The 23,976-nt window shown below is 39.4% G+C and overlaps 1 protein-coding gene across 10 annotated transcripts in view; it reads right to left on the minus strand.

The window, feature by feature from the left end:
* Positions 1 to 931: 931 nt before the first annotated feature.
* Positions 932 to 23,976, minus strand: part of lmo3 (LIM domain only 3) — a 70,792-nt gene continuing 47,747 nt past the window's right edge. For all 10 annotated transcript variants that reach the window (XM_048553681.2, XM_048553674.2, XM_048553680.2 and 7 more), the window contains exons 3-4: positions 11,861 to 11,986; positions 932 to 1,750 (exon numbers count right to left, since the gene is read on the minus strand). In XM_048553681.2, the coding sequence (XP_048409638.1) occupies positions 1,645 to 1,750; positions 11,861 to 11,986 (232 nt within the window). In that variant the 3' untranslated portion in view covers positions 932 to 1,644. The remainder of the gene's footprint in view (positions 1,751 to 11,860; positions 11,987 to 23,976) is intronic.

The following is a 23,976-nucleotide window of genomic DNA, read 5'->3' on the forward strand; positions in this document are numbered from 1 at the left end:
ACAATGCAACATTGAATAACAACAGCTATTTTTATGTATAAAGTAAAATAGCTTTCACCACAGAGGAAAAAATATGGGAACACGTATATTGTTAGATGTACAAAAACAGTATTCTTTGAAAATTCAGACAAGTTTTCTCTGAAAGTACCATTATATCAATCACCCCATATTGTTGCTATTCTGTAGAATATACAGGGTTCTTACAGTTGCGTGAGACAAACTTGAATTCCAACAATATTCAGAATTTTAGTTGCTAGGTGGTCCCTTCCCATTACTAAAAATATGGAAAGAGTCAAATTAAATGAAACAACCAAAATCTAATTATTTAAATACGCAACCAATAACAAGGGGTCTTTTTAAAATATACCACCCCCCCCCCCCCCCGGATGTTTTAGTGAATATGGTTCAGCTGCACAGATGTTTAGTTCCTTTTGAAACTGGTATAATTAGACTTCTTTGCAAAGGTACATTAATCGCCTCCATCCATGTTGAGTTGTTCCTATAGGTTAATTTGTTTTGTGTGAATTGTTCCTTCTTAAAAAGCACACTCTTGCAGTTATATTCAAGAACTCAGTTATCATGAAAGCAGAATAAAGTTGACTAATGCTTCAGAGCCATTTAAGTGCCTGTTAAAGGCTGCCAAATTGCAGATAACAGTCAGTCACTCAGCTGCTAGTCATTGCTGTGGTACATCAAAAGAGTCAGGAAAAAAAAATACACGAAAACAAGCTTCCTTTCTTCAAACCCTTTGGAAGCAAAACTATTTCTTAATTCAGCAACTTATCAGAAATGAATGCTCTTTAGATCTAGATTTGTGTAGCCTTGGTGACACTTCAAATAATATTCAGAGAACAGGAAAATGAAATTAATTACTGTTCCGAAGTTGGCAGCTTGTGGGGTTTGGGGAAAGCAAGTTTATGTTCCACAAAAATTTGGTGTAAAATTGTTTATTGAACAAAACCGATTTCTCATCTGGTAGACAAAGCATTTGCATCAGAGTTGCTGGCAAAGTTAATTGTAATTTGTAATGCCAACTCTAGGTGTGAGGAGATTATATATTTGGCTACTTCTAGGTCTCCAGATTTTTAACACATTGTATTAGCAAACAAATTAAAGTGCATTGAACTGCGGTTTGATTATTTTAATAGAAAGTTACAGCTCAGTTAAAATAGTTAATAGAGTACAGAAAGCATAATTAATTATACAATAAATCTGAACACTGATTGTACTAAATGCAACAACCAAGAAACAAAGGAATGAACACAAATGATAACACAATAAAACTGTATTACATTTGTGCTTCAAATATTACAATATAGTATGTACAAGAGTCATCCAAAATGAACATCTCATGCCAAATGACACAAACAAAGTTATAAACTGTAAGCAGCAAACAAAGAAAGGGAATAGTATTCCCTCATGACAAAGCTCAATATATACAATAGTCTAGAAGACATTCAATTTAGAACAGGAACAAAATGACTATATATGGTTTCTCTTCCCACCTTTATTCCAAACATGGCCACCAGCTCAGGGTACTGTAAGGTCTATTCTATTAGTTCCTGTTTCAATTCATATTTACATGTTAAGTAAACAATACAGAAGTTAGTGCTTAAAACTAATTTGACACATGTGGCTGTGGGATCAGCGAACCTGGGATGTGTAGCCTTCTTTCATCAAACCTTCCTCATAGTCTGTCTGGCACAGAATCATATTGTTCTTGAGGAAAAATTTATCTCCAACGCAAAACCTGAAGAGATAAAGAGAATATTTTAAAAAAACACACAAAGTAATCGTGAATATACAGGGCAACTCGATAGAGAAATTCTTTAAATGGAAAGGAAAGCTGTTGGTACACAATCTGAACATTTCTATTATACTTTGAGAATGACTTCAGGGTCAAGACTTTTGTCAATATCTGTTAGATGTGGGCTTCAACTTGATATATAAAAATTGTCTAATATGTAGACAATTCAAGTATGTACAAAAATATTCTTAACTGGAGGCTTTTAAGCAAATTGCAGTGCTTTTGACCATATCAATTTAACCTTCAGAAGCTCTTATGTCTACTCTATCAAATCCAGCAAAACCATGCGTAATTATGAAGCAACCCAGGTGACCCTTGATAGCAGGCTCTGTTGTTTAGATAGCTGTTTACTGATGATGTTGAAACGTACTGCCAGAATTCCCATTTGTAATAATGTTAAACAGATTAGATTTAATATCGAAAGCAGCACAATGTTCTGTGATCCTCAAGTGTTGAATGAGTAGCATTTCACTGATATTAATTTCAGGCAAATTACGAACCTAATCCCTCCTCAATCTAAACGGGTCTCTAAATTTGCTCCAACCCTGTCTTTTTGACTACATAAAATGGAAGCAAATAGCAAGGGATTGTCTTTTTAAAATCAAAACTACCTTTCTTTTTGTAAACAAGGAGCTTTTTAGTTTAAATTTTATAATAGTTTAGGTCCTGTGGCAACCACAACTTATTTTTGGTATAGAGTTTAAGGCCAAATGTTGTAGCAGTGACTAAATAAAATTACTCAATGTCACAGAAAAGACAACACAAAACACAGACCAATCAGCCCAACAGATCTGAACTGCTACAAATGTCAATGCTACAAATAAATCCACTCTCATCTGCTTTTAACAAATCCTTTCAACATAACCTACTGCTTTGTCTTTGGTGTGTTTACCATAGATGTATTTCAGAAGATCAACATTCAAACCACAATGAGTAGAGGCTTCTGCTGAATGCCTGACTGAATTTTTGGTGACTACCTATATTTGTGCACACATTCGTACCGAATGATTGTCGAGGTTCTGATGTGCTCAGTCCATCTCCAGAGGATCAGTTGCTGATGTTACAATGATTACATTTAATTCAGAAAGCATTTAATTCAGAAAACATTGTTCAATCCACACAATATTGATGAAATGCTACTGAAGCAGCATTTATGCCGACACGTGTTCAATAATCTCGATATTCAATCTCGCCTCAATCCAACAGGTTCAAGATATCTCACTATTCATTAACTTGATAAAATGCAACAACCAAACAATATTTTTGAATGCAGTCTGTAACTGTGCAAAGAGAGGTTCAGCTTGTCCAACTATATTTTCCAAGAGCTGGAAGTCTGAAATACTACTTCATATGGTTATTTTTTAAAAATTGAAGCTTTATTGTATTCAATATATTAAATACTTTTGAAGGGGTTACATTTAGAATACAAGTTAAACATTAATAAATAATTGTGAACATTATGGTGGGGGGGGGGGGGGGGGGGCTAAAGAAAGGTAAGAGGTCATTTTGTTCTCCTCTCTAGATCTTACAGTGTAGGAGACCTATTATTGGGACCTCTACACAACATCAGGCCATTTAACTGTAACTTTTACTTAATCCATACAAAGATCTTTTTATCTCTTCCAATTCTCTCCTTCATATCTCAGCGCTAGCTCTCACGTATTTCAATCAAGACAGCTTTTCATTATTTGCCAGGATCAGAGTATGGGGCAGAGGTTGTGTCATGGGTGCTGTTAGAATTAAGCCCTTTAACTGCCCCTCCTTCCCGCAACCTGTACTAGGCATTTTGTCTGGTCAGTAAGCTGGAGCAAATGATATCCTGTGAATGAATTTGAAACAAAAAGAACACAGCAGTTTCCGAAGCTCACAATATCTCGTAAAATCATGCAAATATGTGTTATAGCCGTAATCGTGGTAAGATCATGGAGCCCCTCCAACCGAAAAAAAAATTCTAACCAACCTACCTGTTTAGAGGTGTTATTACATAGTTCTTGAGCAGCTGAGATTTAAAAACTGGGCCTACTGGCTCAGAGGCAGTCACACTACCACAAGAGCCCCGTCCCCTTCAGTCTATGCTAAGCAATGTGAAGTAACTAGACACAATAGAAAGTAGTTACATTTGTAGATAACGTGGAATGGGAGAGGTAGAAAGTGGAGCTGAGGAATACAATTAACAGTGATTGAAAAATAAATGTTGGCTTGGGTTTTGGGAGAGGGACAGTGTGGGCAGGGAGGCTCGAGGAAGACATTACGGAGACAAGTTAAAATATATGGAGTAAGACAATAATGCTTGAACTCAGGAAAGCGGGAGAGTATTGTCAAAAACCTAAGTACAGATTAGCAAATGATGCATTTATGCGTCCTAAAGTATTTTTTCCCCCCCAGAGTGAAGTAGGCTCTGAGGAACTGTTGCAGCAAAAGTCAAGAGCCAGGTTATTCAGAAGCCTACAGGAAGAATCAATTTTAGTAATTTTTAGTGAAGGAAATGTTCCCTTCATATTGCACAATGTGGGTTAAAGCAAATTTAATCCACAGTTAAAGTCGTGTGGAGCTGTGTGCTGTCTATTAAGCGCATGCTGCAAAATTCAGGAAATACATTATATTATTGATAATATTGCAGAATGGGACTTCTTAGCCTTAGTCTGCCAGCATGAATGACAACATACACCGACTGGAACTAAAAGCCCCTTAGCAGTGTTGTTCGAACTCTCTGTGGGAAACTAAAATGATGTATATTTGGCCAGAATGGCTGCAAACATATTCTGAGTTTTGATCACCAACAAATAGTTGCTGCTCTCTAACATCAAGATGAGAATTAAATTATTGCCTCATGATCAGTCCCAATTAGTCATTTGTAAACCTTTTCTGCAAGTTGGTTAGTTTTTCATTCTAAAATCAGAAACTAAATATTTCTGTTGGAACTAATCCAGTCCTTTATTATATACAAAATGAAACTCTCTTATCATCCTCTGCTAAATGATGTTATTCATGGAATTTCACTGTATGTATCCATATTACACAAGGGCTGTCCATACAGTCTCTCATTTAAATGAGAAGTTTCATACAGCAATATCATGCCTGGTCCAATCTTGTGAATGATGGCATTATGGACCTGCAGGAGCACAGCTACACCCTAAACTCATTGCAACACACTTTCCAACAATTAATAATTTGTGCCATGAGCACTGATTACAGTTGATCCAGTGCAAGGGGACCGAGACCATTCCGAACACTTGAATCACTGGGTGAAGTAACTTGGCACAAACCAGGAACCTTGTGGGTCCTGATAATCCAGTCGAACGATGGGTGGTGAGGGGAGGGGAGGTCGTGCCTGACAAGCCTGTTAGAATTCTTTGAAGAGATAACAAGTATGTTAGACCAGGGAAACCCAGTAGATGTTATCTATCTAGACTTCCAAAAGGCCTTTGATATGGTGCCTCACGGGAGGCTGCTGAGCAAGGTGAGGGCCCATGGTGTTTGAGGTGAGCTACTGGCTTGGATTGAGGATTGGCTGTCTGACAGAAGGCAGAGAGTTGGGATAAAAGGCTCTTTTTCGGAATGGCAACCAGTGACAAGTGGTGTCCCGCAGTGTTCAGTGTTGGGGCCGCAGCTGTTCACTTTATATGTTAATGATCGAGATGAAGGGACCGGGGGCATTCTGGCGAAGTTTGCCGATGATACGAAGATAGGTGGACAGGCAGGTAGTACTGAGGAGGTGGGGAAGCTGCAGAAAGATTTAGACAGTTTAGGAGAGTGGTCCAGGAAATGGCTGATGAAATTCAATGTGAGTAAATGTGAGGTTTTGCACTTTGGAAAAAAGAATACAGGCATGGACTATTTTCTAAACGGTGAGAAAATTCGTAAAGCAGAAGTACAAAGGGATCTGGGAGTGTTGGTCCAGGATTGTCTAAAGGTTAATTTGCAGGTAGAGTCTATGATTAAGAAAGCGAATGTAATGTTGTTGTTTATCTCAAGAGGGTTGGAATATAAAAGCAGCGATGTGCTTCTGAGGCTTTATAAAGCTCTAGTTAGGCCCCATTTAGAATACTGTGTCCAATTTTGGGCCCCACACCTCAGGAAGGACATACTAGCCCTGGAGCGTGTCCTGCGGAGATTCACAAGGATGATCCCTGGAATGGTAGGTTTAACATATGATGAACGGCTAAGGATCTGGGATTGTACTCATTAGAGTTTAGAAGGTTGAGGGGAGATCTAATAGAAACTTACAAGATAATGTATGGCTTAGAAGGGGTGGATGCTGGGAAGTTGTTTCCGTTAGGCGGGGAGACTAGGACCCGTGGGCACAGCCTTAAAATTAGAGGGGGTAAATTTAAAACGGAAATGAGACGACATTTCTTCAGCCAGAGTGTGGTGGGCTTGCGGAATTCATTGCCACGGAGTGCAGTGGAGGCCGGGACGTTGGATGCCTTCAAGGCAGAGATCGACAAATTCTTGATCTCAGAAGGAATCAAGGGCTACCGGGAGAGTGCAGGGAAGTGGAGTTGAAATGCCCATCAGCCATGATTTAAATGGCGGAGTGGACTTGATGGGCTGAATGGCCTTACTTCCACTCCTATGTCTAATGGTCTTATGGTCTATCAACTGAGGAATAGTGACTTGAGGGGCAACATCAGTGAAGCCACAAGACCAAGTTATACACAATGACGATTCTTCGCCTCTAATTGGAATGCCCATTGAGCAAGACTGAGTCTGGCCCTTTAGAACCTGAGTGAATACTGGAAGCTAATGGACTTGTTTGATGATGGCACATACCATAAAATTACACAGGCAGAAGATTTTCCATTGCCAGTACATACTGTAACTACAAAAGACAAACTTCTAACAGAATAAACTTGTGTTTTATGCAATAACTTAACACTTTGGGACTTCCCAAACCACTTCATTGCAATGCTGGCTAAAGTCAAGTATTTTGTTTGCTTTGTAGGAAAAGTGGCAACAAATCTTTGCACAGTGAGAGCCCACAAAATGGTACTATGGTAGGTGAGTAGATAATTTGTTTCACTGATGGGATATATATTGGACAGGACACGACACAAAGAGACCTTCCACGTAATCTGTTACAATCCCAAGAGTGTAAATAGAGCCTCTGTCTAATCTAGATTACAGCACTACAGCAAAAATTGATAGATTGTTGGTTCAAATTACGAGCTGAAGGCTCCAGGGTGGGGTTGAGTGAATAGAGAGGAAGAAAGTGGAGGTTTGAACCCATGGTCTTCTGATTCAGAGTCACAAACAAATTCAGCAAGTCTTCAGGTTTTAGAATTTTTTAATCACCAAAGCAGCGCCAGTGACTTTTGCACAATACAATTTCACACGCATGATTGACCAAACAAAAACCAACTGATTCTGACACAGGTGAGAAATGGGGAAGCATTATTGCAAGTAATGAGCATTAAATCAGCATACATAGAGGTGTATATGTTTCAAGTACTGTACCAGAAACCTGTTCTTCCAATTATGTCAAGGAAATGCTAGTCTATTCAGCAAATGGAGGAGTAGGATAATGTGAAGCAAAGTGCTTGGCAATAGTGACTGAGAATGTGGAACAGAGGGTTGATGACAGCAAGCTAAACTCCTGGGTGTAAACTGAGAAAGAAACAAGACAAGTACTAGCGTAAAGCAACAGCACAAGATAAATATGAAAATGCTGTTAAGCGGTGTTTGTTATATATCATTGTTGGAAAAAAAACCTGCTCACACAGAGAAATGAATTTTAATGTGTTAAGGCACCCTGAGGGAAGATTTCCTCTGAATGTGGCATGTAGTGAAATCAAAACACATAACAGGGAATATTCTCCAGACTTATTCTGATTCTTTTGAGGAGGCTATACAACGAGGGGAAAAGGTGAGGCCTTAAGAGTCTTCAGTCATTTTGGTTGCCAACTGTGCGGCATCTGCTGTTGCTGGAATTGACTGGTCTAGAATAAGAAAGTGTAATTAAAGAAAAAGTATAGTAACAGCATGTGTCGTGTTTCCCTCATTACTGCTTCACCAATGGAGGATCCCTCAATGCATCAAATGTGCAGTATTACTCAGGTCAGTCCAGGATCTTTGGCACCTTAATTTCAATGGCAGGCCCATCTATAAAAGGTATCCCCAAGCAACTGTTGGTTTCCACGTTTAAACAGAAAATAATGTCGCTTGGATAAAGTGCCACCAACTCCTGTCCTTCAGAAAGTCTACAGCAACAGATTCTTTAATTCTGTCGCCGCCATTACCCAACCCCATCCCTCCATCTGATAGGATTCCCAGCACAGATGGAAACACCATTGGAAACGTGCCAAAGATATTAGGATGACTTTTGGGAATGCTCCAGGATCGACGCCAAGCAGATCCCAGTCAATGGTTTGATGAATTTCAGCTATTTATTGTACTTAGATGTGGAAAACAAAATAAGTCTTCACCCCTGCCTCTGCTTTGCCTCCAACTCAAACTAACTTGCGTTGTTCTCATCTTTAAAAGGTAGAATTTTCACAGAAGCATTAGCAGTAGTGAGGCCTTCAAGGAATACCTGGGCTTCATTCATATCATATTCAACATAGAAGGTGGCGATCAAGGTCAGAGTGTTGGTGGGGGGGCGGGGTGCGCTCACAAGTCAACTGGTGCTTATCTTACAATACTATGTTTGCACTGCAATGCTGCAACTGCATCGATTTTGCTCAAGTGTGCAATAGTTTTATTGTTGATAGTGCAATACCCAAAAGACAAAACATATTGAGTTTGTTCAAAATCCCATCTGCTTTCTTCACAGAGCAAGAAGACTCCAACAGTCAGGAGCTAGAAAAGCACTAAATGCTACACACTTCAACAGAAACCTTACCATTAACTTAGTGACGTGCAAGGTCAAGCAGAGGATTTATGAGGGCAGGAGAGATGGAAATCAAGGGTCTGGTGACTTCATGGAAGTGCATAAAAAGGTCCTCAATGTTGTTCGAAAAAGTGGACACAAAATGTTTCTGTGGTTGAATTCAGGACATGGGGGCAACACTTAAAAAAATTAAGTGTTACCTACTTGGGACAGAGATATGGAGTTCTCTCAGAAGGCTGTGGGGTTTGGAGCTCTCTGTACTGGAACAGGGTGCTGGACAGATTCTTGTCAGACAGAAGAATAAAAGGTTATGGGGATAATGGGAATCAGGAATACAACACATTCAACATCAAATGGCAGAATAGGCTTGAGGGATTGAATGGCTCTAAATTCACATATTTGTATGGTACAAATTTCTTTATATACTACATTACATCTGTGTTCTGGATTACAAGAATCGGAGTAGGCCATTCTGTTCCTTAAGCCTGTTCCACCCTTAAATCAAATTTAGTTTGGCTCATAAATATTTTTCAACATTAAAGGTACAATTATTAATGGAACTGTTATTATCATGCTTTGACAGAGGGCTCTACCATCCTGTGCGTTAAGCAGTAAATACTAACTTCTCTCCCATGATCTGGTTTTCTACAAAGTTACTTTCTCTTGTCCTAAAGCCATCAATAGAAAAAGATCTACTCTATCAAATCCTTTCCGTGTCTAAATTCAGTTGTTATGTAATTTCCTCACAATACAAGTCTTTGAGCCCTGCTAACATTCCGGCTCTGGAATTCATGTTGGCTATAGTCCTTTTAGGACCAACCTACCAGCGGATTGTATTGCAGCTGCAGTAATGTTTGTGCTCATCCCCACGAGGCTCGACATTCATCATTCCTCCTTGTTCAAACAGCTACATTTAATTTCCCCTGAATGAAAACTTCACGCATCCACCTCGGAAAGCAATATTGCCACAATAGGGTTATAATATGGATTATTAATTTTCAACTTTCATCATCTGATTTTAGTACCAAAAGCTTTCATGGACTAGGTTCTTTGTAATAATTTATAAAAATAGGGCCTAGAATGGCTGCAGTAATTAACTGACCATAGGTTGAAGCAAGTTCGGGAACGCAACACAAATGAACAATATCTTCTGGTCTGAAATTACTACTATACCTAATGATATGGAAATCAGTCAACCGAGTCAATAAACTCACACTCCTTTAACTTGAACTAATAAGGAAAGTTGAATATATTGGACATGAAAGGTCCATGCATCTATCCAGCTTCAAAAGCAATGGAGCCAGATTCAGGAATACACAAATGAACCATATTTCTGTAGCTGTGTAGTAGAGCAACAGATCTTGAAAGAAATTAGATTTGACAGCAAGACTCTCTTTCTCTCCCGTTTCCATATCTTGAAAACTAGTACTGACAATAAAACAAAATCAGAACAATCACCACACTAAGTACACAAGGATTCTCAAAAATTCACAACTGCTGACGATGAGACATTAATGGAACAGCAATATTTTCAAGTTCAATTATACAAACTCAAGCACTCCAAATTTTTAAAATGCATATTCTTCAACCTCCTATTATAGCAGATGTGTGAGGCTTTTAAAACTTTATACCTATGTTTTTGTGCATTTTGATGTTACATTTTACTAATTTTTGGGATTAAGTAATTAAAGCTCCTTTATTTCAAATCAGGAAAAACTTGTAATTGGATCCTTAATATTGACAGTCTCATATTTTATTTGAAGGACAGCATAACTGTGTGCTAAAAGAATTCAAAAGCTTTGTGGACAACTGAGGGCAGGGGGCAGTGGTGGGGGAGGGGTAAAGAAAGGGAGCAGATTCACCCCTCCTTATTTGGTCTTAAGAAAAGCATTAAACAATGCAATGCCATTGTGTATAGCTAGAAATTGCTCCAGTATATGTCTGCAAATGGTAAAGCAAGGCTTCAAATTGGTGTTGGATGGAAAATGAGCAAATTTCAGCGAAGAACCTATGGGTGTTTGGATGTTATTGTGAAAAAAAAAGGTTGAATGGAGTGGCAGCTTTTCAGTGATTTGGTAAGTATAGTTGCCTGTCCTTGGAGAGATCTTCGTGAACCACATGGGGAAACTCAGTCACAAACTCATTTACTGAACTGGAGTCTCATCTTGTACTACTTGTCACTAAGCTATTATGATAGATAATTGGCTAGGTTAATTTGTAGCATCAGTTGTGCATCTCGGTGGCCTCAGCATTCCAAAGGGATCTTCACCTCCTATTCTTATACACTGGTACACCTTCTCCTTCTGTCCTTACGCTGTGTGTGACCACATACTATAAGCCCATCACCTTTTGCTAAGGTAGTTATTCTACCCAGTTTGCTTTGCCATCAGGCTAGCTATTATTTTAAAACTCATGAGTCAAACACTCCAATCTTGAGTAATAATCCTCCCTCAATATTGTTAAACATTATACAATAATACTCCTGTCGCAAGTAATACAAGGGAAAAAAGGAGCTCTGGTATAATCTCTGCTGTTATTCTTCTGCCATTTAAAAAAATTAAAAGTCAAATATTTCAATTTTGCCAAAAAAACAGTAATTTCCTGATCAAAACAAGAGAAATTTTCTAAAATATTAATTAAATTTAATATACCTACACCTCAGCCACAAGCTAATGAACAAATATTCTTCAATGTATCCTTTATATTAGATCCTACATATTTATAGACTTCAACACAATTATTACCCTCAGGGGCTTTCAGTTGGCAGGAAGTCCCCCAAAGGCTGTAGAAACGTTAATGAATTTTCCTATTAATGTGCAGAGCTAGCTTCTTGGCAAGTACTAGTACTTCCATCACTATTTAAACATGCTTTACTATTAATTTGTTTAACCCCATGAACACTCTTCGTTATTCAGAATCCAACTGCAATATGCATTAGTACCCGGCTGAATTTTTCAATTAATACTTTACTCTGTTAACTCTGGCATATTAAGTTGCTCGAATATACTCATCACTTTATTTGGGTGGGGGGGTGTATTACATAGTCTAGGCACACGAGGTGATTAATGGATGACATTTTCTATCGTCAAAAACCTAATATAAAGCAGATGGGTTTCAGAAAAATGATATGAATTTACAGTGAGTAACAGATGTTACATTCTTTTAACTAATTAGGTTTCCATGTGTACCATTGACGATAAAGGACTTTTGATCAAAAACTGTACCTCTGATTACAGAGCTGACAAGCAAAACAGTCCAGGTGATAAACATTGTCCTTGGCTCTCATTACCATCTCAAAGGCAGGAATCAGCTTGCTGCATGCTGCACAATTCCCCGTCACACCGAACAACCTGTAAGTACAGAAGATGGAGCAAAAATCAGTATCGCACTCATACACACTCCAAGAGCGTACTATCTTCCCCCTGTTCCAACTGGCATTAAGTCTATTGCAACCACCCCCAACCTGATAGGCAGCCTGTGAGACCTGGGCTCATCCCTGAGTCAGCCATAAGCCCGGTGGACCACAACTCCTTAAGCTTTCAATTCACACCTTCTGTTCAGCTCAGATGACACTTGACATTTAAGGCTAAGGGGAGATTTAAATTGAGGCACAGTGAAGTAATGGTTTCGAGAGAGTGCACGAGCTGAAACTGTTCCAAGTGCCAGGCTAATGCTGTCTCATGTGAGATTCGAGGACTGGTGCAGGTGTAACCGGAGGGTGATCACACCTCAGGTGAGGGGAGGTTATTCAGAAGAAGAGGAGTCCTTCATGGTAACTTCAGCAGGGATCGAAACAAAAACAGAAATTGTCAGAAAATCTCAGCAGGTCTGGCAGCATCTGTGGAGAGAAAATCAGAATTAATCTTTCGGGTCCAGTGACCCTTCTTCAGAACTGATGGTAGCTAGGGAAAAGTTTGTTTTATGCAGAAGGTAGGGGGATGGGAGGGGGTAAAGAGTAAATGTTAGGTGGAGATACAGCCCAAAAGAGAGAGAACACAGTTGCAAAGCAGTGAATAATGGTCAGCCTAGAAGAATGACTGGGGAGTAAATGATAGGGAGCTATAGCCCAGAGACAGAAAACAACATTGAGAAATTCAATCCACACTGTTGGCGTCACTCTGCGTTACAGACTAGCTGTCCAGACAATTGAACTGACTAGCCCCTACAAAGCAAAAGGTAACTGATTTAAACTAATTGGCAAAAGAACCAAAAAGTGATGATGGGAGAATTTTTTAGAAAGAAAAATATCCTATTATATTTACATATATTTCATGAGAATTTAGAATGTACTCTTTGAACTTGCTGCAACCACCCTTTTCAACAATAATGACATTGGTTAAATACTTCAAATTCCTGAGGCTGCTATGGAAAACCAGAGGAACAGGATTAATTGGATAAACTTTTCATACAGCCAACACAAGTAAACAGAGCTACATGACCAAATGGGAAATATTTCATAGCAACAGAGGGCAAACTGTTCCCAGTCTTTGTGAACGGGCAGCATAAGCAGGTATTGATCTCCAAAAGCAAGGAATAATATGAATCATTTGTTTCAAAAATGGTTCTAACAGACAGTTCAGTTGAACTGAAATATCAATTTTCATCCAGATGCGGGCTGATTCACTGAGGTTTTCCAAGTCCTTTGGTTCAGTTTTCCAGCTCCCACAGTAGTTTGCAGCTGTCATTTGTGAAAACATAAACAGCAAAGAAATTTGGAGTTTGATCGTGCTTGCTACATTTTAGGTACCTCGCCCCTATGCAAAGTGATTACACGAGCAAAGTTGACCTAATCTGCTTTTTAATATGTCAGAAGTGCATGCTAGGATTCTCATTTACAGTATTTAAAGAGATTCACACCTCTGCAGGGGTGTCTTGGGAGTGCTAGTTTATCTGGATTTAAAAACACCAACGTTGGCCATATCAAATCAAATTGCTGATCTGCCACTAGGGAATTCCTTCTCTCTTGGCAATACCACAGAGAAGTGAAACAGATTCACTACAATCCAGTGTCAGCATCAAGCACTCATGGGTCAAACCAGAAGCAATGCAGTAAAATTCACTCACTAACTTACCAAAGTGCCATAACCACAGCTTTATCAAGAGAACTATAGACTGCAAAGGGTTTAACATATAAATCAAAGAGTATAAAGTAAAGATTAGGTTTTTGTTAAAGTCACATTAGAAAGCAGTACAGAGAGATGCTCCATCTCCTTACAAAAGGGACACTGTTGTCTGACATTGCCTTACATTTACCAGGCGCTTCTCAAACTGAGCCACTCTTTATCCCAACTGCTCCCATTTCATGTTAAATATCACCTATTCCGATTTTTGCAATGAGGAAGTGCAGGAAAATATGGCTATTCCAACTTACTGCTACCAGATGAAACTGGTCTACTCTTTAAAAACGTATAGGCTTAAGTCAGTCTGAAGAAGAGGCTGCACCCCAGTAGTAGCCAGAGAAAATCTCTGCAAAGTACATTATAGATCTTGAAAAGCACACGTGTGAGCGCTTCAATATGTCAGGCAGGAAGATAGATCCGATGGACAAGTAAAGGCACCCAGGAGAGACGTGGGCAGCAGACAAATTTAAGCTGAAACTTTAAGGGGACAAAATTTTAGCAATTTTGCCATTTATAGCAAAAACAGGCATTTAAATGTTCATCCTCTCAAAAGAAGGACAGATTCCTAGACACTCATGATGAGTATCAGACATTTATGTACCTTGTCATAGCTAATTAAGCTCATCTAATTTGCAAGCCCACCCCAACATGTGGTTTGACTGACCAGGATGCTCAGTGTTACTTTCAAACCGAGTTCCAAGTTGTTCCACAATATCACAATCAATGCAAGATCAATATTCAGCCACATTAGTCAATAAACCAGAACTTTCTACAACTTGGCACACGCAGGTCTGATGCTACCCTGGTCACATTCTACTTAAAGTTTTTATCAAATCATGGGCCGAGGGAATCACTGGTTAGGCAGCATTAACTGTCCATCCCTAACAGCTCAGAGGACAGTTCAGAGTCAACCACATTGCTATGGGTCTGGAGTCACATGTAGGCCAGACCAGGTAAGGATGGCAGTTTCCTTCTCTAAAAGGACATTAGTGAACCAGCTGGGTTTTTCCAATAATCGACAATGGATTCACAGTTATCATTAATTCCAGATATTTATTGAATTCAAATACCAGCATCTGCCATGGTGGATTCGAACTCTGGATTAACACTCCAGCAATAATACCACTAGGCCTCCCTCTCTATATACTCAACGCCCAGCTCCATCACTGATACCTGGTCTATCAATCCATTCAAGCTTTGTGTTCTCTAAGTCAATGTTAAACACTGCTTGCATCTTGTTCTTTACCAAGCCCTGCCACCTTATTTCTCATCAACCGAATTGCTGTTTGTTTCAAGCATCAATGAACTGCATATAGACAGCCCATAAGTTTTGGCTGATAAAAATAACTGGACAAAACTATGGCAGCAAGTGCCATTTCTCAGTAAGTGCTCATGTAGATAGTGCTCTTACTGATGAGCATGGATGGAAGATGTATCCCTAGATTCTGCAAATTTTTTTTAAAAAATGCTCAAAAAGCTAGTTTAGCTTTAGAGATACAGGTACACCATTAACCCTGGGACTGTCTACTGTATACCCAAAACCTGAGTAAGACAGGAAGACAATTTCCACTGTACCTTAAGACTAGTCCAGACTGTTTGAAGGCAAATCATATTTGAGTTTACATGGATCACAGTTCAAAACGTAAACGTTAAGAGTGAAGAGTTTTCAGATAGGGGATCATATTGCATGCTTTTGGAGTTTCATTACCACGTAATGAACCAACTGTGACAGAATTAAAGATAATCAGAACAGCATAAGCCAAGAATTTGTAATGCGATGGGACTAGGAATTACGGTTAACTTAAAAACAGATGGGCATTCCAAATCAGCTAGATAAATGACCAACTGAAAATGGTCTGACAGAAACTACACAACAATACCTCAATTTTTGCAATATTTTCACTCTACCATTGAGAAAGCTGCAAACAAACATTTGTCACTCCATGCATCATTTTCCTTTGATGACACTATAGGACAACACATCTCAAGACTCCAATCATATCTCTATTAATTGTCACTCATAAGTGCCTTCAGTTAAGGGCTGGGCATGGTCAAAGCCTGCAGGGACATCCCACAGTGTTACAGGATATTGTTTATGGGATAGTCCACAAGTACTAAAGGGACAGTCCATTGTTATACAGGACTATCCAAACTATGTCACAAACGAGCAGTATTTCGTATTCGAGAGAGAGTCTTGTAAAGTTATCCTAATTAGATCTTGCTCTGCCAAGAAGGGTGTTACAGAATATTGAATGACATTTTATAGCATCTCTGTGCTGCATGGCTCGCTAGTGAATCTGGAACAAATACACATGAAAAAAATCTTTACGGAGGTCTCCATGCACATTTTCCACAGCAAAGGAGATTGGAGGGTCTGGACTGAATGGCTGTGGCAATGTTCCAGCTGTCTCACAATCGTAGTGATCATAGAACAGGCATCATTACACTGGGGAGCACTGCAATATGAAATGGGCCACAACAGCACCTCCAGTCTTGAGAAACATATGGTGCATATACTACAGAATGTAATTAGTTACTGAAATTAGCTGTTTGCATTTTGATCATGTCGCCTAACTGCCAGCATGTTGTTGGGGGTGGGGGGGGAGAGAAAAGCAGGCTCGATTCTGCAAGTACCATCAGCAGTTTGATTATTTGCTATAAAGCAGAGTTATAAAAAAAATATAAATTACGCTGCCTTAGCCTGAACAAGATAGAAATTTCATAACTTCACGAATTGGACAGTAATGCTGTGACTACTAATTAGGTCCTAAAGTGAACTAGCGTATACGTTTTCAGCCATGGAACTTTGTGCATTTAGCATAAACTGTTTTGAATAATAATAGCAAACTGAAAAACAGTCAACTTTCTGTCTGAATGGATATTAAAACAAAATCTTCCCAACTGAATTCCTAAGTGACACGTCCTTTTCACAATGTAAATTCCATCTTTTGCTCAAACTCAACCACAGATGACACCAATTTGATGTGAAAACATCACCAGTTTTCTTTTCAAGTTCCTTACATGGATATACTGCATTCAGTTTTCTTTTTCTATTTTCATTCGCAGGATGAGGGCATCACTGACCAGGCAGCATTTATTGCACATCCTTAATTGCCCAGAGGGCACTTAAGGGTCAACAACATTGTTGTGGATCTGGAGTCACATGTAGGCCAAATGAGGTAAGGATGGCAATTTCCTTGCCTAAAGGGCATTCGTGAACCAGATGGGGTTTTCCTGACAATTGACAATGGATTCATGGTCATCATTAGACTCTCAGTTGCAGATTTTTTTTTTCCCTTATTGAATTCAAATTCCACCATCTGCCCTGGCTGGATTTGAATCAGTTTCCCCAGAATATTGTCTAGTCTCTGGATTAACAGTCCAGAGATAAAATACCACCAAGTCATCGCCTCCCCCTCAAGTGATCATTCTTCATAAATGCACTCGTCTCTGGTCAGTGGCAACATCTAACCCTCTAACCAAAAGATACCATGACCAAGACAACTCTGTCCCTACCCAAAGATCAGTCATGCATTTTCAGCAGGGCTCATTTGGTTACTAACACCTACTGCAAGCTCAGCCCAAAAAGTAGAAGTTGGTTGAAATGCCCCCCTGCAATCAGCATAGCTAAAGCCATCTAGCTAAGCACAAATCCTGCAACATTTCAGATCTGAGGCTGACGCTTTCTGAGCAGAAAAGCTGCAACTTTGGGAAAGCCAAAAATTAAATCTAAATTTTTGCAATAACACATCAAGAGGGTTGTTCGTTTCCTGTAATCTTTGCAGTTGACAGTAGATGTCAATCAGAAGCTTAATAGTAAGCATACAGTTCCAGTAGTTAACGAGTCCTAAATCTACAAAACATTTGCACTTGATCTAAATCATAGGGATTCTTTGATTCAATTATAGCTTGTTGACTGCCAGTTTTAGAATGTAGTCTTCACTTTGGAATAGGTTGGTGTGAGAGTCTTCAAAAAGACCAGATGCTGTCATCGCAAAAGCACTACCATTACATCTCTGGGTGGGGGCATTTTCCAATTATGTAAAGGTAAGGTTACCATTGTCTAATCAGCCACAGGGCTACTCTTTCATTAGACAGAGATGACTGGTGATGGTTTAACCTGAGGGTCGTCATGCCTCAGGCAAGGGGAGAGGTTGAAGAGGAGAATCCTTCATGGTGTCTGCAGCTGGCGTGGGAATTGAACCCAAGCTGTTGGCTTCACTCTACATATAAACCAGCTATCCAGCCAACTGAGCTATACAACAGCCCCAGTATTAGAAAGGGTGGGGAGATGTCTAAAAGGTACATAACCAAATAACTACAGGAATTTGACCTACTTTTGCAAACAGGGAAAGCAAAACTCTGCCTGGGAACGCAAGTTTGGCTTTTTCATTCTCTGATTGCAGCTGAAATTTCTTGTGATTTATCCTGTACTTTTGACACAAAGTAGTAATTAACTGAACTAGAGCTGACGTGTGCATCATTTGCTCCCTTATTTCTGTCCCAAGGAGGCATGTGTTCATTTCCAGATAGCTAGTACAAACTTTTCCATCAAGGCAACTTGGAAAAATACGATTCTTTGACTTTTGCTCCTCTTGAACAGTGATGATACCTGGAAAGTCTTTTATATTGACTCTGTGGCTTCGTTCTCCAGATCTTTTCTCCTTTTGCTCTGTATTATTGCCAATTAGTTGAGCCACGCTTGGGAACAGCTTCGCACCACACTTCAAGTGATGCACTGAATATAATCAAATAAGATGAAGCAGAAATCCAACGTTGAATCTGACAGACCATTAGCTTTCCAGATTTATTCTGTAATTTCTCCCAACAAAACACTTGAGTAGCATCACACCTGATCTATTTTCAACAAATTACTGATCCTGCACTTCACAGAATTAAAGTGGCCAATCATCAAATTTTCACAAAGGTAAAAATCCGGCACAATATATTGTTAAGGGAGAGTCAATTCTTGCATGTTAAAAAGGGCTTATTAAATTGGCAATGCTCAATTATACCAATAGGGAAGGCTGCCAAAGGGCATTTAGCTATAGATCAGATTGTGACAAGGTATTATTATTCCAAGATAGGATACAAGAGGTCAGACTCTGCCAAGGGGTTTGCACTGGAGAGTGGACTGTCTGGTTCAAGAGATTATGCAGGAATAGTCAATCTTCACTATCAAGTGACAGTGAAGGTCATTGAAGCATCTTAAAAGGGACCTGCCAGGACCACAAAAGGATCAGCACTTCTCTGCATCACCACACACCCACCTATGATCATATAAAGTAGCAAAGGTCTTCCAAAATAATGCTTTCAAGCTAGGAGACTTCACAAAGCCAATTGCAAATCTATTCGATGCAATGGAATGTTTTCCATATTCAGAGCTCATCATTAGTTCTGGGCAATTGGCTTCTCACAGACCTATTCCTGCCTGCAGTGCTTTTCTCTGGTTATACCTAAACAGTGATGGCCGTCATTCACATCATAAAAGTGTGCAACAATGCAATGCCAGTTCCTAGGCATGCAGAAGGAAAGGCACATTATAGTGTTGGCTCTTCAGCAGTTAATAGACCACCGGTTATTATAAGAAGAAAGGAGGATGAGTCAGTCCTCAGGAGTATGGTGAAAATGTTCCAATGACACCTCTGCTTATTTAAGAGCAAGGACAGGAACCACTTTCCCACCCCCCACACTACTCAACCATGAGTGTTAGATGCGCAGTGATGTCCAGAGATGGCCTTGAAGAATATTCCAGTAAACGTTCACAAAATTTAACGATATGCTGCAAAGTACTAACACGGCAGAAGATGGCTGCAGACCATAGGAAAGAATGTGCATTACAGATGGAGGAATAGGTCTGTGAGGAGGCAACTGTCCAGAACTAACAACGAATTCTGAATTTGGGAAACATTTCTTTCCACGGGATATGTTAACAATTATGGAATCCTTTGCTTTATTGCTTTGATTGTGTATCTGGTATGTTACACTTTCTTGCACAAGAATGAATGTATGAAAGGTATAAATGATTTCTATAAAGCATTATTACTATTCCCAGTTTGTGCACTAGATTTGTATCACTCGAATTTAAGAGTGCACTCTCATAAGAGATAGGAGCAGAAGTTGGCCTTCAGCCCATCTAGTCTGTTCACCAACGCTTAACCATTCACTTTAAAATAGAATATTATGGATACAGACAGAATTGTGATTTCTTGGTACATAGCTGAGGTGGGAGCACTGCAGTAAAAGAGGAAATACAACTCAGTTAAAAGGTGGGTAAATTTGTGAATTAATTTAACGTGTGCAGATAAATCTAATTTTCTGATTCACATCTAAACTTTTCGATTCATGCATTTGCCTTCTTTGCACTGTGAACTCCTATTGTCCAGACTAGATTCTATTTACACATACATTTTTTTAAAAAGGATAAACAATGGCGAGTTTTTGCAGGAGTCCATTCATTACAAAATGAAGAGAAAAGCTCAGAATTTATGATAGTGATATATTTTTGATTGGACTGCATTGACATAGAGTCCATCCTTTGTTCGTTTCAGCGTAGAGTATTGCAAGAAGGTGCAAACAACTTGTGCCAGGTTACATTGCAACAGGCTGCAATTGATACAACAACTTCCAATTTCCATTCTCCTCCTCAAATCACAGCTAAGGGCAATCTGAAGGATGTCTTATCATCTGTGATTAGTGATTCAAGAGACTGGAGTTCCTTCCTCTGGGGAGACAATGCCTCATTCACCAAACAAGCTGACGTAACCATGAATGAAGAACATTAAAAAATGCGAGTCAGGACCGAATGACTGATTCTTGGAGCTACACAGCCACTTATTGAGATCATCCACCACACCATTTTCCTGCACTATCCTATCATAGTTTAATGTTTTTAATATGGAGAAATCTATCAATCTCAGTCTTGACCAGTCTTCACAGTCCCCTGAGACAGAGAATTCCACATGCACAACACCTCACAGAAGGACATCTCACTTCAGTCCGAAATGGCCTATCCTTTATTTCGTAATTGCCCACTGGTTCTAGATTCTGAGAAGCACATTATTTCTGCATCCACCCAGTTATAAATATAACTAATGTTTCCGTGTCAGATCCCAATAGAAACAGGAGGCAGATATGGGAGATGTGCCTCCAATGTGTAGGCCCAATATAAAAGAAGTATCCACTGCAGTTGCTACATTTCCATCCAAACCACAGACAGCAAAGCTGCACTAGCTTTCTTTCAGCACATGCCAACAACAGGCTGCAAAAGCGACAGCAATTCCTGGTTAGCCACATGATGGAAAGTCAGAGTCTCCATCTTCACTATCTGTAGCTCTATTACATGTGGAAGAGTATGTTATGACAGCAACTCATACTTAACCATTTGTAATATATCTTATTACATTTAATGCCATCCTGTCTGATCATTGTAGTTAACTATTTCTGTAATGCACGATATTGTGGGTCAGGGACAGATCTTGCAGTTTCACATTCAGTTTCAGCCTCAACCGACTGAAGGATGAATGTCTGCAGCTGAAGCATCTGAATGGAAACGTATGTGGTGTCAATGCGGTTTCTCATGGGCCTTGGGTAACAGCACAGAAAAGTCCAGTTAGGAGGCTAAACTCTCAAGGCTGCTGCTTGTGGAGCTCTATTCAGCACCTGGCTGTTCTTCATATGATAGTAGGAACTGCAGATGCTGACGTTTCAGGCCAACACCCCTCTTCAGAAATGGCATTTCTGAAGAAGGGTCTCGGCCCAAAACGTCAGCTTTCCTGCTCCTAAGATGCTGCTTGGCCTGCTGTGTTCATCCAGCTCTACACCTTGTTATCTCTGTTCTTTCTAGGATAGTCCAATTAACACCAGAGTATCTAAAATGCAAAAAGCATTAACGCTTCATTCCTCAACACTTTTCAACATGCCAGTTGAAAATAAGCTATTATATATGCTGCTCCTTTAAAAACACAGATTCAGTGGGTCATCTCCTTAGACAATCCTTCTGCAGTTTGTAACAGCAATAGGCTTCTCTGAATTTCAATTGCAATGGATGACTGGAAGAACTTTGATATTTACATTTGTTAAGAGGCTCATTAGTTCTGAGAAGTGTTTCAGGATTGTTGTAGGTGTAATGAGTTTTTCTTGTTACCTTCAGTGAAATCATTTAGTAACAGTTCTTTTTAACCAGAAGTTCCACGACTGCTAATTGGAAAAACAAAAACAAAAGATTAGCGAATTTTCCATCTATCTACAAAATCGTAGAAACATAAAAATTAGTAACAGGATTTGGTCATAATGCCCTTCCAGCCTGCTCCACCATTCAAAATGATCATGGTTGATGATCCAATTCAAATAGACAGCTCCTGATTTTCCCTGATGTCCTTTGGCCCTTTAGCCTAAGTGCTATATGCAGCTCCTCAAAATCATTGAATGTTTTAGCCTCAATTATTTCCTGTGATAACAAATTCCACAGGCTCATCACCGTTTGGGTGAATAAGTTTCTCATTGTAGTCCTAAATGGTTTGCTCTGTGTCCTTAGGCTGTGATCCCTGGTTCTGGACTCCCTGCCATTGGAAAAAATCATTCCTGCATTTACCCTGTCTATTCCTATAAGAATTGTGTATGTTTCTGAGACCGTCCCTCATTCCTTTTAACTCTAACAAAATAATCTGAATTAATTCAGTTTCTCCTTGTGTCAAGTTCTACCATCCCAGGAATCGGTCTCGTAAACTTTTGCTTCATTCGTCAAAGAAGGAAACCCAAGCTGCACTGAGTATTCCAGGTGTAGTCTCAACAAGGCTATTTGTAATTGCAGCAGGACATCCTTTGGAAACAAATTGAAGATTTTTGAACCTGCCTGATATTCAATTTTCTTTCTATCCTTCTCTCCGAATTTACTGCTGTCATAATGATTGCGTGGGTGAATGTTTCCCAAGAAGCAGTTATCCAAGCATGAGTCTGCACAACAAGAATAAAATCAAACCTCATGTTTGCATGCACACCTCTACTACTGCTTTCTAGTCAACAGTCAGGAGCTAGAGCCAATTTCCCCCTTCTCAGCTATACAGAGACTTTCAGACTCAGCAAAGAAATGGGGCCAACCTGGTCTGTATCCATTACCTATACACAGGCTCAAAGTTTGTCCATGTGTAATAAATTGTAACTTTGTAATTTTTTTATAAACTGATTTTGACTGAGTGAAACTCTGGCCTCAGGACCATTGATCATGGATTCAAGCTCCATTCCAGAACTTGAACATTCTCCATTTAGGAGAATACTGCATTGTTAATGATACTGACTCATAGACAAGATGTTGAATAGAGGTCCTATTTGCTGTTCGATGACAATTCAAATAACCAGGGAGGTTTCCCAGCATTATTGAAAAAAATGCTTAAACACTGTACGCATTCACAAATGGAGTGATCCAATTGCCAATTAAAGTAGTCATCACCGCTGACAAAACCCCAAGCATAACAGGTTCCATATGGTATGGCACAGCGACATTCACTCAACCCGTACGCTGTGAAAGAGTCAAATCCAAATGAACAAGAGTGAGTTAGTGAGTACCTTAAAGTTGAATGTGTGCTAGGTCCAGAGGAGAATCAAACCTGAAGTTGGCATCTTCCTATTGGTGGTTTTAAAAGTTACCGGACAAGGAAGTGGAGTTGCCAAAAGTAGCACTGTCAGCACTGGCCTTACCAATAGGGCTGCAAAACTACCATTTATTTAGCAGTGCCAACAATCTCATTAAATAAAAGGTCCATTTAAATGCACAGATTAGTAGAACACTCCTGGTCTGCTTGCTCACATATTCAGCAGTAAGCTCCGTGTGTGTGGGAACCAGGAGAGCACAAAAGATTAATCTTGTCATTTAGAGAAAAAAAAAGTTACCACTGCCTCGCTATGGTTGTTTCTGTTGAGGGGCATGCTTTTAATAAACTATATATATAAAATTTGATAGAAGGATTTATAATACCTAAAGAAATAGCTGGCTAAAAAGACAGTATGTAGTAGACCAAAACTTCAAACAGAGCGCTGCTTAAAGTGATAACAAACATGGTGATACAAAGTTATAGCAAGCTATCCAAGAATAGGAGTCCCATACTGCCTGCTTATTGGTAAACTTAAATGATGCAAAGTGGTTTTAAAACATTTCCAAATGCAGATGAATGGTAAGATGTCAGATAAACGAGCAGTCATCACAGCTAGAACTACCATTATAG

The sequence above is a fragment of the Stegostoma tigrinum genome, chromosome 25 (genome assembly GCF_030684315.1).
Source record: "Stegostoma tigrinum isolate sSteTig4 chromosome 25, sSteTig4.hap1, whole genome shotgun sequence".
NCBI lineage: Eukaryota > Metazoa > Chordata > Chondrichthyes > Orectolobiformes > Stegostomatidae > Stegostoma > Stegostoma tigrinum.